The following is a 15838-nucleotide window of genomic DNA, read 5'->3' as shown; positions in this document are numbered from 1 at the left end:
CATACTGTAAATTGTTCGCGACAACCATTCAAAATGCACAGCTCTTCATGGATGTATCCGATTAAAATAATGTGCAATGGCATGCGAACGTCTCTCCATAGACGTCACTTTGATCTCGATGCATTACCGAAGGGCTAAACAAATTTTAAGGCATTTTTCTAACACCTCGAAAAGGAGCAAATTGGTACTAGAATTCAGTCATATCTTTTTACTGGTTAAAGATACGTCGAAAAAACCTTCACCATTGCATTTCTCGTGAAATTCTAGCCCATTTTGATATGTCGCACGACCCCCTTCCCATTTAAAATTCTGAAGTTGAATTCAAGATGGCGGACATCAAGATGGCCGCCGACCGTGTGGGTGGCGTCAATGTGGTTCCCCCTTGGCCTGATAACGACTGGTCATCACCATTTCCATGTTGCGCGCTGCAGTGGCCTTGTACCGGGGGTGTTAAGTGACTTATTGAGCCACCCTGTATAATCAGGTACTTACATTATATATTTATATTATATATACCTGATATATATTTAATCAGGTATTTATATTACATACATAAATAAATCCTTTATTTTTAAAGAAGCCAACCAATTTCTTTACCAACTGGATTTTTTTAGGACAAAATTGTTGGTGGGGGAAATTCCCCCCTGTCCCCCCGGGGATTTCATACTTTTTAATAATCATAATTCCAACAAAAGATCCTTTACTGCCAACAAATTGATGTGGTTGATGGTACCAAACATTTTGCTCAGAGAACTATATCCAATTAGATACAACAAACAGAAGATTTGGTTGGATGAACAAATTTAAGTCAAACAAATAATTTTGTACTCTGAACCTTCACGTTTTGCTCGCGTATAACAAACAAGGGATTTGGTTGCTGTAACTAGGATTTGTTCCAGCCAACCAGACTTTTTTCTCAGTGCAGACAGAGAAATAAGACTTGTCTTAATTGATTTTGTTTTAAATGCATGAACAATTGTTTTGGGGGAAAGGGAGAGTGCACATTTCAGAGACAATTTATGTCATTTTTGTTCTTGGTTTATTGTGAGATGGATGAATTGATTGTGTAATGTATTTAAATAATATATGCTGTATATAATATTTATTAAAGAAACTTTGAATACGTACAAAATTTAGTGTCCACGTCACTCCACGTTATATATATGTGTGAAACATATATAGTGCATGAAAGTTATACATGTTAATGTAAAAAAGAATTATATTTGGAATGCATTTATCAAGCATTTTCTGTCTTTCCTTGTAGTTTATGTGCTGGATTTCCGTTATTAACGTGAAATTGAACGTGTTGAAAATATAATTCAAATTGTTTGTTCGAACACAAATGCTTTAGCACAAACTTCTACCCCCTTTTTGCGTAACTTACGAGGATAATAACGTCTTTGATACTATCACTACTAATAGTAATAATAATGTTGGTCCTGGGTTCGAATCCCGGCTTGTGCATGGATGTTTGCGAGTATCCATTCATCATTTTCATCATACCATCATTCATTCCCATCTTCACAAATTAGCCAAAAGTGGCACAAGAAGCGAAGTAAAATAAAGCAAATCAATAATAACAATAATAATAATGTGATAACATAATCAGTAACATTATTATTATTATTAACATTAATATTATTGAAATTATTATTATTATTATTATTATTATTATTATTATTGGTACGTTAATCCTGGTACTTGCCCCTCCCCCCAGACAAAATTCGTGGTTGCGCCTCTGGCAAGTTTAAATCTTTGGTATTGCCCTTCAAAGCTGTATGATCGCAACATAACCCTTGCCTTCCATTAAGTTGAGAGGATATTAACAATAGATTATACAACAAATGCTTTATTTTACTTCGCTTTTGTGCCGCTTTTGGCTAATTGCGAAGATGGGGATGAGTGATGGTATGATGAAATCAATGAATGGACACTCACAAAGAACATACATGCCCAGGCCGGGATTCGAACTTGGGACCATTGGCATCGTAGCAGGATGTGGTAAACACTATTTTTTTTTTCTAAAGAAAAATAAATAGCTACCCCTAAACGGTAGTATCCCCCGTTTTCCACTCTATTTTCAAATTTTCATTTCTGTTTATTTTTCTCATTTGGACGAACGCAAATACCCATGCCTGACCCGGGACTCGAACCCGGAACTCCACCACTCCGCCACGGTAAGTCTTTCGGGGTCTGAACCCCCTGGACCATCCCTTCTACCTCTTTCCTTGTTCCTTGTGCATTTTCACTTCCGCCGCACTTGCTGGCAGAATCAGAAAGAAATGGCGGAGAAACAATGAGCCCAGAAACGCGTCACGCATTATGCGTGTGCAATCAAGCATCCGGAGGGGTTCAATAAACCCGTGTGATTAATTGTGCTCGGGTGATGAACTTGCGGGCCTCGCTGGGGCGGCAGGAGCTCTCGCACGCTTTCGCCATCCACTCCTTTGACACTGCGACCAGGCAGGTAGCCAAGGGGACCGAAATCCTACAAATATCTAATTTAAATAGTGTATAGTTGTAATTAATTGTTTACTTCCATAGCAGGATTAAACATTACATCGAAAAATGTTTAGTGTACGTACATTAGAGAAACCAGGTTATATCCTACCATTTAATCCAAAAAATAAATTTATCCACAGCTTCCAAAATTTATGGTTTCTTTTCTGAGAGGTTACACAATATAAACTTTATGAGAAAAAAATACCCCAAACTTTTAAAGCTCTTCAATTGACAGAATTTGTAAAAGTTAATAACAAAATACAATAACTAGAAATTTCGGTACACTAACTGTACAAAATGTAAGAAAAATGGACAACACTTGTGTTGGATATTCACACATACGGTGGATCGAGTAGGATAGTCTCCCCATTTATGTAATAATAATAATAACAACAACAATAAATTTGGATTATGATTGGTTTATTTTTAATAACTTATAATAAGTCGTTATAATTGTAAAATGACAATCATAAACGTGGTAATAATTATTGTTGTCATTATTATTTCCACTAATCAAGTTTCATCAATGGCCTACCCCCCCCCCCCTACAAATATCTCTGGAGAGACGTATGGTATGAGCCCCAAATAAAATCCTGGCTGCGACACGCACTTCCTACACGTCGCCAGGGAAAAGTCACTTTGGTTGGCGGAGAGAGGGGTAGTTACATCCAATATACAACTAAAACAACTAATTTTGAGCTAAAATACAGGGTGTTCATAAAGTCTGGGTACCATTACAAGAAAACATAGCTCGGAAACTACATGCAATAGAACAATGTAGTTGATTGCAAAATGAGCTACAACTCTCCACGTTTATATGCCATACACCTCAATGTGCGCCCACTTTTGCCCATACACGCCCCACATATCACCAGTAACAGTTAGGATACTCTCTGTTATTCTTCTTCGAAGAGTAGCAACATCTGGAACAGGAGTGCGGTAAACACAACCTTTGACATACCCTCAGAAGAAGAAATCCAAGGGTATGATATCAGGGGAGCGCAGTGGCCACGGAATTTCCATCACGTCCTATCCACCTGCCAGGGAAATGCCTATCCAGAAGATCCTCCGTCCAAATCAAGCGTTGAGATAACTGCAGAACTTCTGAGAGACTGGTAGTGTAAACAAACAAACCGTCATTTTGCAATCAACAGCATTGTTCTATTGCATGTAGTTTCCGAGCTATGTTCTTTTGAAATGGTACCGGAACTTCGTGAACACCCTGTGTAATTGTGCATTCTCTGTGCGCTGTAAGAACGAAGTCAATAGAAACGAATACATATGAATGTGCAGGAATCTGCACGTGATTTTTCGACGTCATTTTCCCCAAAATTCGTGTTTTTATTGTAGCACTTGTTCTACCAAATATACCTAAATTATGCACTCACTGTGCCTTTAAACTAGTATTTTACGTAAATTAAACGTCACACGACGTTTGTTCGTTAGATGTTAATACATTTGAAACCTATTTTCTTTTAGGAAGTTATTTTCCATTATTTCTCGCGTTACAATTCCGATATTACGGCTCACATGCGACTGTAGATACGCACTCGAATCCCGCCAAAATCGCACCGCTTTGCTCGTTAACGCAAAACGTTCCGAAAGAAGATGAAAAATCGTAAGAAACGTCCGTCCCCTTACGCGTGGTTCCATGTAGTCTTCGGAATTATTCCATTCGTTACACGGATTACACTATTTCCTTGGAAAAAAGGTTTGAAAACGTCCGCGTTAGATATGCCTAAAACAGAAGAATGTTGGATTTTTCGCGGTACTTTTCGTTAAGGACAAAATGTGTTGAAAATCGCGGAAAAGGCCAAAATTCACATTTCATATCAAATTCGCGTTATTTCTCGATTTCGAATGACCTAAAAAAATGTGTACAAAACATGTTACTGCACAGTCATAAGCACTTCGTTGCAGCAATTAACATCTTTTCATGTTGGCTCGGAAGTTGAAGACCTATAAATTGCCAAAAAAAAGACCTATAAGAAGACCTAAAAATATAAAAAAAGGACCTAAAAACAGAAAAAAGGACGTATAAATGTAATCCAAATTAATTAATAACTTCAGTTTTAATTACATATTTAATGAATATGCGCGGCACCTTCTTATCTGACTTGAGATCTTTGCAGGCGCGTGCTGTCTGGCCGTATACACCGTACTGAACGCTTCAAAACAAGAGAAAGTTGCCACTTATATATAAGTATACAGCGCGACCTTGCAGACAAGTTACGGTTAAAGGATCTTGTACCGTACCTGCTTCAGTCGTCCAAAAATGTTTTTTCTCTCGTTTCAGGGATAGTTCAAATATATACAAAGGCTGTCGCAGAGAAGGTGAGACAGATTTTTTCCTGGCTTGGCAACACTGCCTATGGTTTCGGCACTAGTCGCGTCGTGTAGGATGACTCATTCTGTTTCCGTAGCAAGTTGTCACATGTTGCAAAACCACGTTAGTGAGCAGCTGTGTTGATTTACGTGGAACGTGTTTCGTTTACCCCTCCAGGTTTTTGTGTATAACATTGCTTTTCGCGATGAGTATTCAAGATGAACAGCGACATGCCATAAAATTTTGTTGGCGTTTAGGGAGAAGTGCTCCGGAAAAATATGCAATGTTTCAACAGGCATATGCCGATCAAGACAGACTGAGTAGAGCCACAGTATTACCAAGGAGTCATTGAGACTCTGCGCCAGCAAGTAGAAAAAAAGAGGTCGCATTTGAAGAATTCCTTCATATTGCATACCGCGCGGGCTTTTTAGGATTACGCGACCAAGATAAAATAGAAATTTTCCCGCATCCAGCATACAGCCCGGACCTTGCAGCCTGCGACTTTTGGCTATTTCCACTTTTAAAGACCACTTTACGTGGTTGTCATTTCATGACGAACAAAGAAGTGATCATCGCAGCGCAAGTTTCTTCAGTTCGCTACCTGACGACGAATTTTCAAAGACATTCACAAAGTGGCTGGAGCGTATGGACGCTTGCTTATCTGTCAATGGTGCCTATTTTGAAAAATATGTACGTCTACTCGATTTGGCTGATTCTGAATAAATATTTTGTGGTTTGTAATTTTTTTGTTTCATTTTCATGATTCTTGGAGGGGTCCATGTACATGCTTGTCTTTTATCTGCTACGCAGTCACGACTTTTTGACCTATTGCGCTCATTTTGGTATCAATCGGCAGCTAATGAACTAAATTTTCACCCTAGTACATTTGCTAGGTCGCAATGGAGGTCGCTGTTTTCCTATACAGGAATTAGTCTCACCTTCTCTGCGACAGCCTTTGTATATATACATATATATATATATATATATATATTATTTCCTTCTTACAGAAAGGATGTTTAAGAGGTGATGAACTGATGATGATTCGAATTGAGAATGGCAGTAAAAACGTAGTCGAAAGAAGGTGAAGTTGCAAAAAAAAAAGCCGTTCAGACCTAAAAAAGGACCAATAAGCCAAAAAACGCCGAAAAAGGCAAAAAAGGACAAATAAAACCCACCTTTTTCTGGCCTACAATGACCCAAAATGAACATATATTATGTTGGGCCTCGTCTTCGAACACTAGGGAAAAAAAAAGGATTTTTCCTCAACTTCCAAGCCCTTGTCACGTTTGCGAGAAATCTGGGTCCCTAGATATGGCCATACCACTCAACGTAGCTGCTTTCTATCGTGGACAAGGTAACACCAAACTAACGTAGGAAATTGGAAGTATTTCTCACAAGTCAGAAGACAGAAACTTGGTTTCTTCTCGTAGAACTTCGCCCACCAATGTTTCAAGCTGAGTATCAGTTGTGAAGTGTCTGTTACGAAGTATCCTGTTTTTATCTGCCGAGCGTGTCAATTCACAATGATATTAGCCAGACTTTACGTTCTGCAGTACCAAAATTGCTGGAGTGGTAACGAACTAGGTGGGAAGGGTCTCTGCTTCGTGCTGCTAGAATTCTCTCTCTTTCCCTCTCTTTCACCTACTGTTTTATTTTTCTGTCGTTCTGTGTCTCTTACTTTCCATCTGTTCTCCCTCTTTTCTTGTTTTACTTCGGGCTTCTCTCTCTTTTGTTTCTTGTTTTTCTCTCTGAATGTTTTCCTCTATGCCTCTCTCGTTGTTTTCATGCCTTCTGTTTCTCTCCTTTGTTCTCGTTCTTTCCCTGCCTTCTGTATTTTTCTCTCTGCTTTCTCTCTTGCTTTCCGTGCCTTTCTCTGCTTCTCTATCTCTCTGCCCGTTTCTTTTCCCTAAAATTTCTTATTTTTTTCCTTCTATTGTTTTCTGTCTTCCTTTATTGCTCCATCGTTTCTCTCTTTCTTCCACTCTTAATTTATTTCTTCCTTCACATGCATGTTAATGAAGAAAAAGCACAGTTCCTTCATGTTGGAACATATTTCTTGAATTCTTATCGAAATTAGACTGCAGAGTTCTTCGGTTGGTTGTTGGTTGGTTGATTTGGTGTTTTAAATCCACTTTATGCACAGTAAGGCTAATCGGGACTGGACCTACAGTTTAAAGTGGGATCCGAACCACTATGTCTTCGGGTCCTGCTTGTACTACACCTTCAGGACAGTGGCGTACCCAAGGAGGATTGGTGGGGCCATATCCTCATTAAGTCAGCACTCCTATTGTAAAAAACGAACTCCAAATTCTGAAAAAGTTGGCAAATTATAGGACCAGTTCGAAAAACTTGGACACGCCAGGATGGTGCACATTTCAGAGCTATATTTATACAAATTGGGGCTGGTTTTCGATCCTTTCCTGCTGTTGGTGAGTGAGTTAATGCTTCAAGAGACGAATTTGTGACGAGATATCAATTTTTGGCGTTTATTTACTTCTCTCAACTTCCGATTCATAATATTACCATTACCAATACAGGGCCTTCAAAAGCAAATTTGTTGCCTTAAAATCAAGGGGTCCCGGGTTCAATACCTGGTGGAAACACGTGGTGGTACAGATTCAACTGATCGGGGAGTGGTCGTTGGCCGTTACTGCTCGTGATTGGTTGGAAATATAACACTTTTGTCTCACGACTGCCACGCGTTTATCTATATTTTAGCTTTGCCCAACAGTCGATGCATTGGAGCAGAATTCTAAAATTCTTTGTTGTAAATAGGGTTGTTTGCAGTTGGGTATGAACCAGTGGGATTGAAAAATGACACTGCTCTTTCAAAATAGTGTTGTAAATTTATTTTTAGTACAATTTATGTCGTCGGTAATATAATATGTCCATAGACACCAGGTAGCTCACCCAATACGATTAAAAATATGTTCTTATACCACGTTCTGGCCAAAATTTGACCTGAAAGAACGGAGCAACATTGATCGAATCATTTCGCTAATATAATTTGCAGTGCGGATATAATAACCGTCATTGCAGATTACCCCCATTTCGCTCGAACAACTGGAAATGACAAATGACAGACTTCCCGTACGCGTGCAGCAGTAAATTAAGCCGATTAGCGCGCCACCTGGATTCGGAGATGTCCTCGTTTTGTTGCCGATCGGATTTTTAGAAGAACGTTAGCAGCAGAGAATGTGTGTACTTCCAAGTTCTAACTGAAACCGTGTTTCAAGCATGTAACCCGCTTTGACATGTAGAGCACAAACGCTCCTCCCCTTCGCTTCTCGATTTCCTAACTCTGCACACTGTTGCCAGAACCAGAGAGCACGATTCCCCTTTCTTAGTTGCAAAACTTCCCTTTTTTTAAAAAAAAAATTCCCTTTCATCTTAGAAAAACTAAAAAATTCAATCAAAAAACTTCAGAATCGACAGTTTGGAAACCTAATTTTTGAAACTGAGTTAATTTGCTCCTTTTTGAAATGTAGCGTCCCCAGTTAATGCAGTGGTCCCAATCCCACAGTAAACTGTAGGTCCAACCAAATGAGCTTTTCTCCCAAATAGGATAATTGTGTTAATAAGCCGTCCCCGTGGCGGAGTGGTTAACACATCGCGCTACGACGCCAGGGGTCCCGGGTTGGAATCCCGCCCTGGGCATGTATGTTTGTGAGTGTCCATTCATCAATTTCATCATATCATCACTCATCCCCATCTTCGCAAATTAGCCAAAAGTGACACAAAAGCTAAGTAAAATAAATAAAGCAAAAGGACAGTCGTATTGTAAAAGCGGACTCGCGTTCGATCTCCGTTGGAGACATATTGCACGGTGGCTCGGATGATACTTTAAATTGTAGGTCCAGATCCGATTAACCTACCTGAGAAATCAAACTTTAGAACTACAGTTGTAATAACTGCAACTATACTGTAATATAACTGTAACTCTAACTGTAAAAACTAATTCGTAGATATGATATGTACTAACTTTAAGTCACCTGTATTTTCTCTATCACTCTTCACTATCTAAAATTTACACCACTTTTCATTTATTGTTATAACAAACCTCAAATGCTTAAATAGGAAATTTCAAAATAATCCTGTTGAACTTTAAAAAAATACTTGGAGTAAGAAACACTTGCAAGCAACCAAAATATTAAATGTTATATTTCTTTTCTTTTTTAAGCAGATCATAATTTTGTGCATTATTTTTTAAATTTATAGAAAAAGTAAGTGTAAAAGTAACTGTTTTATTTCTCCTTACTCACCACCTAAGTTCCTTGGTTCATATCCTGGTCTGGGCAGAGCTGCTGTTTGTGATGTCGTTTTATCAATTTCATATAAGCACCCGCTCAATCTCATCGTCGCCATTAGCCAAAAGTGCCAGAAAAGCAACACTGAATAACGAAAATGCAAATACGTAATTGAGTTACAGGTATGCTTATTAAAAAAAAAGTAACTACTTAATGTAACTATTACTTACAACCACAAGGAATTATTGAATGAATGAAAATGCGGATGGAATAAAAGAAAATGAAAATTATTAACATCAAATTGTACACTTAGTGAGGAAATATACGAAATATGAATATTTTTCATGAACATTGGGTTTACACCAGCTGCATTGTTACTAGTGTTCGGAAGTGACGAGTTACTGATTGATTGATTTAATTTATTAAAAGTCGCATTTCTGCCACTTTTGGCTAATCGCAACGAACGAGTGACTTTTGCTATGATGGTAATGCATGTAACGAGTAAATAAATTAATAGTTACATTTCTGTACACTTCAATACTAATTGAAAACATAGGCAAACTGTTAAGAACTTATTCTGTTATGAGTAAATGTTATGCGTAATGTATTTTTTTAACTGCAAGAGGTTTATTTTGAAATTTATTACCTTTGTATTCACATATTTAAATTCGTGACGTATATTATAATTGAATGAATGTTAATTTTTAATTTTAAATGGCATAAGTAAGTAAAGAACAACCCGCTTTCAGTTCATGAATGTAAAACGTATATCGAATTATATTTTATCGAAGTATCTGTAAATGAACAGTTACTTAGTTACTTTTGAAAAGTATATTCCCAAAGACTGGTTACTACAAAATTTTATAAATGTAGTTAATGGAAAGTACGTACTGATAGTTCTCATCGTTGATAGTTCCCGAGAAAAATAGAGTTTCTTCAAATAAAGTTCGTTTATTTGGGAACAAACTGCACGACACGAGAAGTGCTTGAAGATATGTGAGTCCAATATGTTCAAATTTACATATAATTCTCATATTTCCCCCCCAAAATGTCGTCTTCTCGCCTAAAATGTGACAGCGCCGAGTGAAATTCCCCTTCTTGCGGCAACACTGACTCTGGCGCGAGAGGCCGAGCGGGGAAACGCCAACCGAGAGGTCATTGACCCGCCCTGGCCTACACTCTCCTTGCTACCGGGATCGCTAATTCGGAATCTACCATATTGTTTTCCTGGCGAACTGGTGCTTGTCTCAATTTCGTAACTGCTCCGTTTTTTTTCTTCTTTTCGTTCTGAATATAATCTCCCGCCCGCGAGCTAGTTTTTGCGGAAGACATATTTTGCCCGTAAACATTCCTGTGGTTTTATTTATCGTAATTCGCTGTTTCCTGAATCGTGTCGGAACGCGTTCATGAAGTTCGTTTTGCCACCGAGGAACCACTCGTGTAGAACTGTGATAAAAGATAACTTACCCACAATTCTTTGCGAGTACTGAAACCAGCGATGCCAACCCTAGCATAATGGTGCTAAACCTAGCATAATTTAACCGTCTTTGGCACCTAGCACCCTGCGTTTGGCATAACAGCCAAATCTAGCATAATCTTAGTCTGTGACATAATCTGCAACTTCGGTAGATATTGACCTCCAAGGAAAGTGATCTGAAGAAGTAAAAATAAAAGTAACTGCACATCTCGATTTCAGGAGTGGACATGTTTCCAACAAAAGAGAGTAAACCGACCCAGCCCCCCCCCCCCCCAACGCCTTTCATCTCTTCCGCATCTTCCTGCCATAAAATCGAAGAGGAGGGTTGGAGCGACCCACTCTCAAAAGTTTGTCCTTTCTCAGTAGCGACACATGAGGTGCCATTTGCGGTGCCTGTATTTTCGCAAGGAATGTTTAGTAGAAAGTTGGATTGACAAGTAAAGCTCATGTGCCGCCCTCCTTTGTCGGCAAAATTTTGACCATCTTTGTCTTCAGCTTGTGTTCGGTTCGGTTCATTCGGCATCTTACCATTTCGGAATCCGTCTCCCGCGGCGAAAAATGCGTTGTTCGTGTGTATGATTTTAATTCTTCGTGTGTGCGTCTTTCAGTGTATTTTTGAGCGTGTGTTTGAGTGTATCTGTGAGTGTTTTTTCCTGCTTTTTATTTTTTTTGTAAAATATATTCGGAACAATTTCGAAAAATGAGTACTAATATATAGCAAAAGAAGTAACTGTGAAACTCCCGAAAAAAAAAATACCTTGGAGATTTAAACCAGAAATGGGAGTGTTATGCTCAGAAATATAGAAAGGATTGGGAAAGAGGCGGTTTTTATTTGTTCGTTTGGCGAGTACCATGGTGTTAGTTTACATAGAAATGCATTGTATGAGCATTTGAAAGTTGTAAAAAACTAGCACAAAAGTGTGTGTGCCCAGCGGGGTGTTGTTGGAGGTGAAAATGGGTTAATATGTCCTTCCATATAACGTAAAAAAATGCAGTAGTATATGAAAGATATTTGTGAATTATATCATAGATTATACACCCCCCCCCCCCCAACGGCAGTAATTGAAAGGTAACGACGCTTATACTGTGTCATGCCATCCTCCCTCTCCCCATCTGCTAGAAAAGATACGTGAAGAAGTATTACAAATTTACTGAGCCACATGCCCTAGTTCGACCCTTGGTAAGATATGGACATGTAATTATGTTTTTATCCCATCCCATAGTCCATAGACCATTTCATCAGTTCTTCATCCACCCTCATTGTCTCTCCCAGAGACCCTAAGGCAAAAAAGCGACTTAAAATAAATATATCTTAGGGTGGGATACAATATAACATCTGAAAATAGTAATAAAATATATTGTTAATAATAATAAAATAATAATAATACTGCCCTAGCACAATTGGGTGGCGTTCTAGCATAATTTCCCAGTTCGAACAGCACTTTTCGTATCTAAGGGGTTGGCAACGCTGACTGAAACTGGCCCGAATGCATTCCTTATCCATTTTCGCGCACCGAATGACGCACTGAAAGAGGTTGCCAAGTAGCACCCTCTCCACTGCCAGAGGTGATTTATTCTCCCCCCAAACATAATAATAAAACAGTCATATTTAACACTGTAACGCAAATTTATAAATCATATTTTCAAATATAAACTTGTTCCCGAAGTAACCATTCGCTCCTAATATAGTCCCTGACTGTTGTGTGCATCCAGTTTATTATCAGGAAGTACGTATTTCAGGGCTTCTCAAACTTTCAGACTGGCGTAAACCAAAAGCCATTCTTTCACAGTACCTCCAACACCAAGTAAACCATAAAATTACTAACATTGTGCTTAGATTACATTATTTATTTAACACTATAATCAGAAATAACCATAATTAATTATGTATTTATAGTGTGTACAATTCGTAATGCAATACAATTATTTGGAGGGCCTCCCCGATGACGTAGTGATAGCGTCGTCGCCTTGTAGTCAAGGGGTCCCGGGTTCGATACCCGGTGAAGGCACATAGTTGCGGATCCCACTTTTAAACTGTACATCCAGTCCTGATTAGCCTTACTGTGCATAAACTGGACTTAAAACACCAAATCAATCAACTATTTGGAGAATAAGCTGCAAATGACAGTGTATTGGGGTGATTAACTTTTATTAAATGACGCACTGGAAGAACCTTATGTTAATTCTCTTTATTGGAAGGACACACTAACTTGACTTGTGTTGCTAATGTGAAGGGTGGGCCTGCCTAACCATTGTGTTCGGTACAATGTTTGTTAATTTTAACAGTAAGTTTGTTGTTCATTTGGTTTATTTAATTCGCTCTTGTGCAACTTTTGGGAGTAGGACCCCACACATTATCTCGTCCATTTTGGAGGTGATGTGATCAGCACCACGCTCCGGCCGCCTTTATCCCCCTCCCCCGGGAACTTCCCTGAATAGAGTAGTCTTAATTAATTAATATACATAGTAACATGTTGTTTCAGTATTATATTCTCCAAAACATTTTTTTTTCTCTACAACACACATTTTATATATATATATATATATATATAACACACACACACACACACACACACACACACACACACACACACACACACACACACACACACTGTAATTGAAAGGTCGGTGCTACCCGAAAAATCCTGGCTACGCCACTGGTTTCACTTCTATTCTATTCAGTGTTTGGTACGTGTGTCTAATGCTGCTTCTTTTCATTTCCAGAAACTGGTGACGAAATCCGGCGTTGACGAAAGGCGGGTGGGTGAGTACTCGATTTTGTTACTACCGGTCCATGGACCATATACTACAAGGAGTTGCATCAAAAAGATAACTCTAAGTATGCAGAACGTACATTGTTCAGTTACCTTTTTTTGAGAACTTCTTCGCTCGAGCGAATACCGCTCGAACAGGCAAAACGGGCGGTATACACTCCATGCCCGTTAGTACGCGTATAACCGTAATTTGTCTGTGGCGGTGGGCACTCAAATATGGATCGTCAAGTGAAAGACGGAGTGGGATTGAAACTTAAGTGAACATAGTCATTATCTCCATGTTTAAAATGTAATTTAGTCTATGAATATATGAAAATGAAATAGATTATTGTGGGCTGAAACTACCAAAGGGGATATTTTACATATATGTGTGTCTACTATTATTGTCACATTATAATGATTAGCGCTCGGAAGTTGAGGAAAAATCCTTTCTTTTCTTAGTGTCCAAAGACGAGGCGCAACATAATATATATTCATTTTGGGTCATTGTAGGCCACAAAAAGGTGGGTTTTATTTGTCCTTTTTTGCATTTTTCGGCGTTTTTTGGCTTATTGATCCTTTTTTAGCATTTTTTTAGGTCTTAACGGCTTTTTTTTGCAACTTCACCTTCTTTCGACTACGTTTTTACTGCCCATTCTCAATTCGAATCATCATCAGTTCATCACCTCTTAAACATCCTTTCTGTAGTACAGAAATAAAAAAAAAGATAGAAATATATTTGGTTAGGCCAAACATGATTCTTCAAATATGATTTTTCAAATTATGTTAATCTAAAAAATATAAAATGTCTGAAAGAAGATGCTTTTCATTCATATAGTTTTCTCGCACTGTGTGTTCCATACCACCAGAATTTTGAATTTTTTTTTTTATTCATTAAATGTGTAGCCTAATTAAAACTGAAGCTATTAATTAATTTGGATCACATTTATACGTCCTTTTTTCCGTTTTTAGTTCTTTTTTTAATATTTTTAGGTCCTTTTATAGGTCTTTTTTTTTGGCAATTTATAGGTCTTCAACTTCCGAGTCCTAGTCATTATATTGCATTGTATACGCTCGAGCGTGGTGGACTCGAACGAGTACGAACGAGCGGAAGTGGTCCCGTGCAGGACTTTATGCTGTGTACTAATGGCTCAGTGGAATATAAACGGGCCTCCCCGATGGCGCACTGGTAGCGTCGTCGCCTTGTAATCAAGGGGTCCCGGTGGAGGCACACAGTGGTTCGGATCCCACTTTAAACTGTAGGTCCAGTCTCGATTAGCCTTACTGTGCATAAAGTGGACTAAAAACAACAATCCAATGAACAATCCAATGGAATATAAACGGATGGGAGACCTTCCTGTCGCCTGGCATATTCATTGAATGCTTATTCAACGCTGATCGAGCCACCGAAGGTTCCGTTTTCAAATCCAGGTATAGGCATGTGTGTTCTTTGTGTATGGTTCCTTCATCCATCCCTATTCCTCATCGTCGCGATTAGTCCGAAGTGGCCAGAAAGGTGAGCGTCAATAACGAGAACATAAATTGCAGATGCCGAGGGTCATTGATGAATTGTAGACGTTAGCTGTGCATGAATTCTTTCGAATATTGAGAAAAGTATTCGATATATTCTAGACCATCGTTTCTCAACCTATGGGGCGCGACCCTTCCGAGGTGGGTCGCGAAGTCGAGTTCGAGAATTTATTTACTGTCTTAAAAACCTCTTACCTTTAAATTACTAAGATATATTGTTTCAACCTTTTGAAATTCAACCCGTGTTGTACGGAGTCTAAACTCTACCTTTCTGTTATTCGCGCTGTACCATTGCTTTATACCGGCATCTCTCCATTTGAGCATGTCTGTTTAGTTAGATGTCACACTAGAGTAAATTAGTCTTTTAAATTACATATCGGGTGGCCCATAAGTAGTAGACCACACTTTGAATCGCCATAACTTCTAGCGGAAATGCATTTTTTGACAGGTTTAACTTGTAACATGTAGCAGAAGTGTCATATTGCAATGTTCTAAAGATGAATCTGATCGCCGCCTGCAGTTTGCTGAAGAGTGGCTCACCAAGTTGGAAGCGGACCCACAGTTGGAACAGAGTGTGGTGTGGACTGATGAAGCCAAATTTCACCTGTCCGGTAGTGTAAACAGACATAATTATGTTTACTGGCGTGATTCGAATCCAAATGTGGTAGTCGAGTACGATGATAAAAGACCCGGCGTCATGGTCTGGGGAGGTGTTACGTACCAAGGTGTCATTGGACCTTTCTTCTTTGAAGATGGCGTCAATGGTGAGAATTACCTGAAGCTCATTAGGGACACTGTTTACCCTTTACTCCAACAGAGACACCACTTTGATCAGTTGTGGTGGCTGCAGGATGGAGCTCCCCCTCATTATGCGACAATTGTACGGAATTGGTTGGACCAGCCATTCCCCGCACGTTGGATCGGACGTCGCGGGTCAATTGAATGCCCGCTCTCCTGGCCTCACCCCACGAGGCTTTTTCCTGTGGGGGTATTTAAAGTATAA

At 39.0% G+C, this 15838-nt stretch overlaps 1 protein-coding gene across 1 annotated transcript in view; it reads left to right on the top strand.

Moving 5' to 3' along the window:
- LOC145988956 (uncharacterized) overlaps nt 1-15838 on the top strand; it is a 21713-nt gene extending 5875 nt beyond the window's left edge. The window contains exon 3 of the mRNA XM_083124259.1: nt 15333-15838. Coding sequence (XP_082980385.1) covers nt 15333-15838 — 506 coding nt within the window. The remainder of the gene's footprint in view (nt 1-15332) is intronic.

The sequence above is a fragment of the Lepisma saccharinum genome, chromosome 6 (assembly GCF_977018435.1).
Source record: "Lepisma saccharinum chromosome 6, izLepSacc3.1, whole genome shotgun sequence".
Taxonomy (NCBI): Eukaryota; Metazoa; Arthropoda; class Insecta; order Zygentoma; family Lepismatidae; genus Lepisma; species Lepisma saccharinum.
The sequence above is the reverse complement of the archived record's forward strand: the minus strand, read 5'-3'. Positions and strand labels throughout refer to the sequence as shown.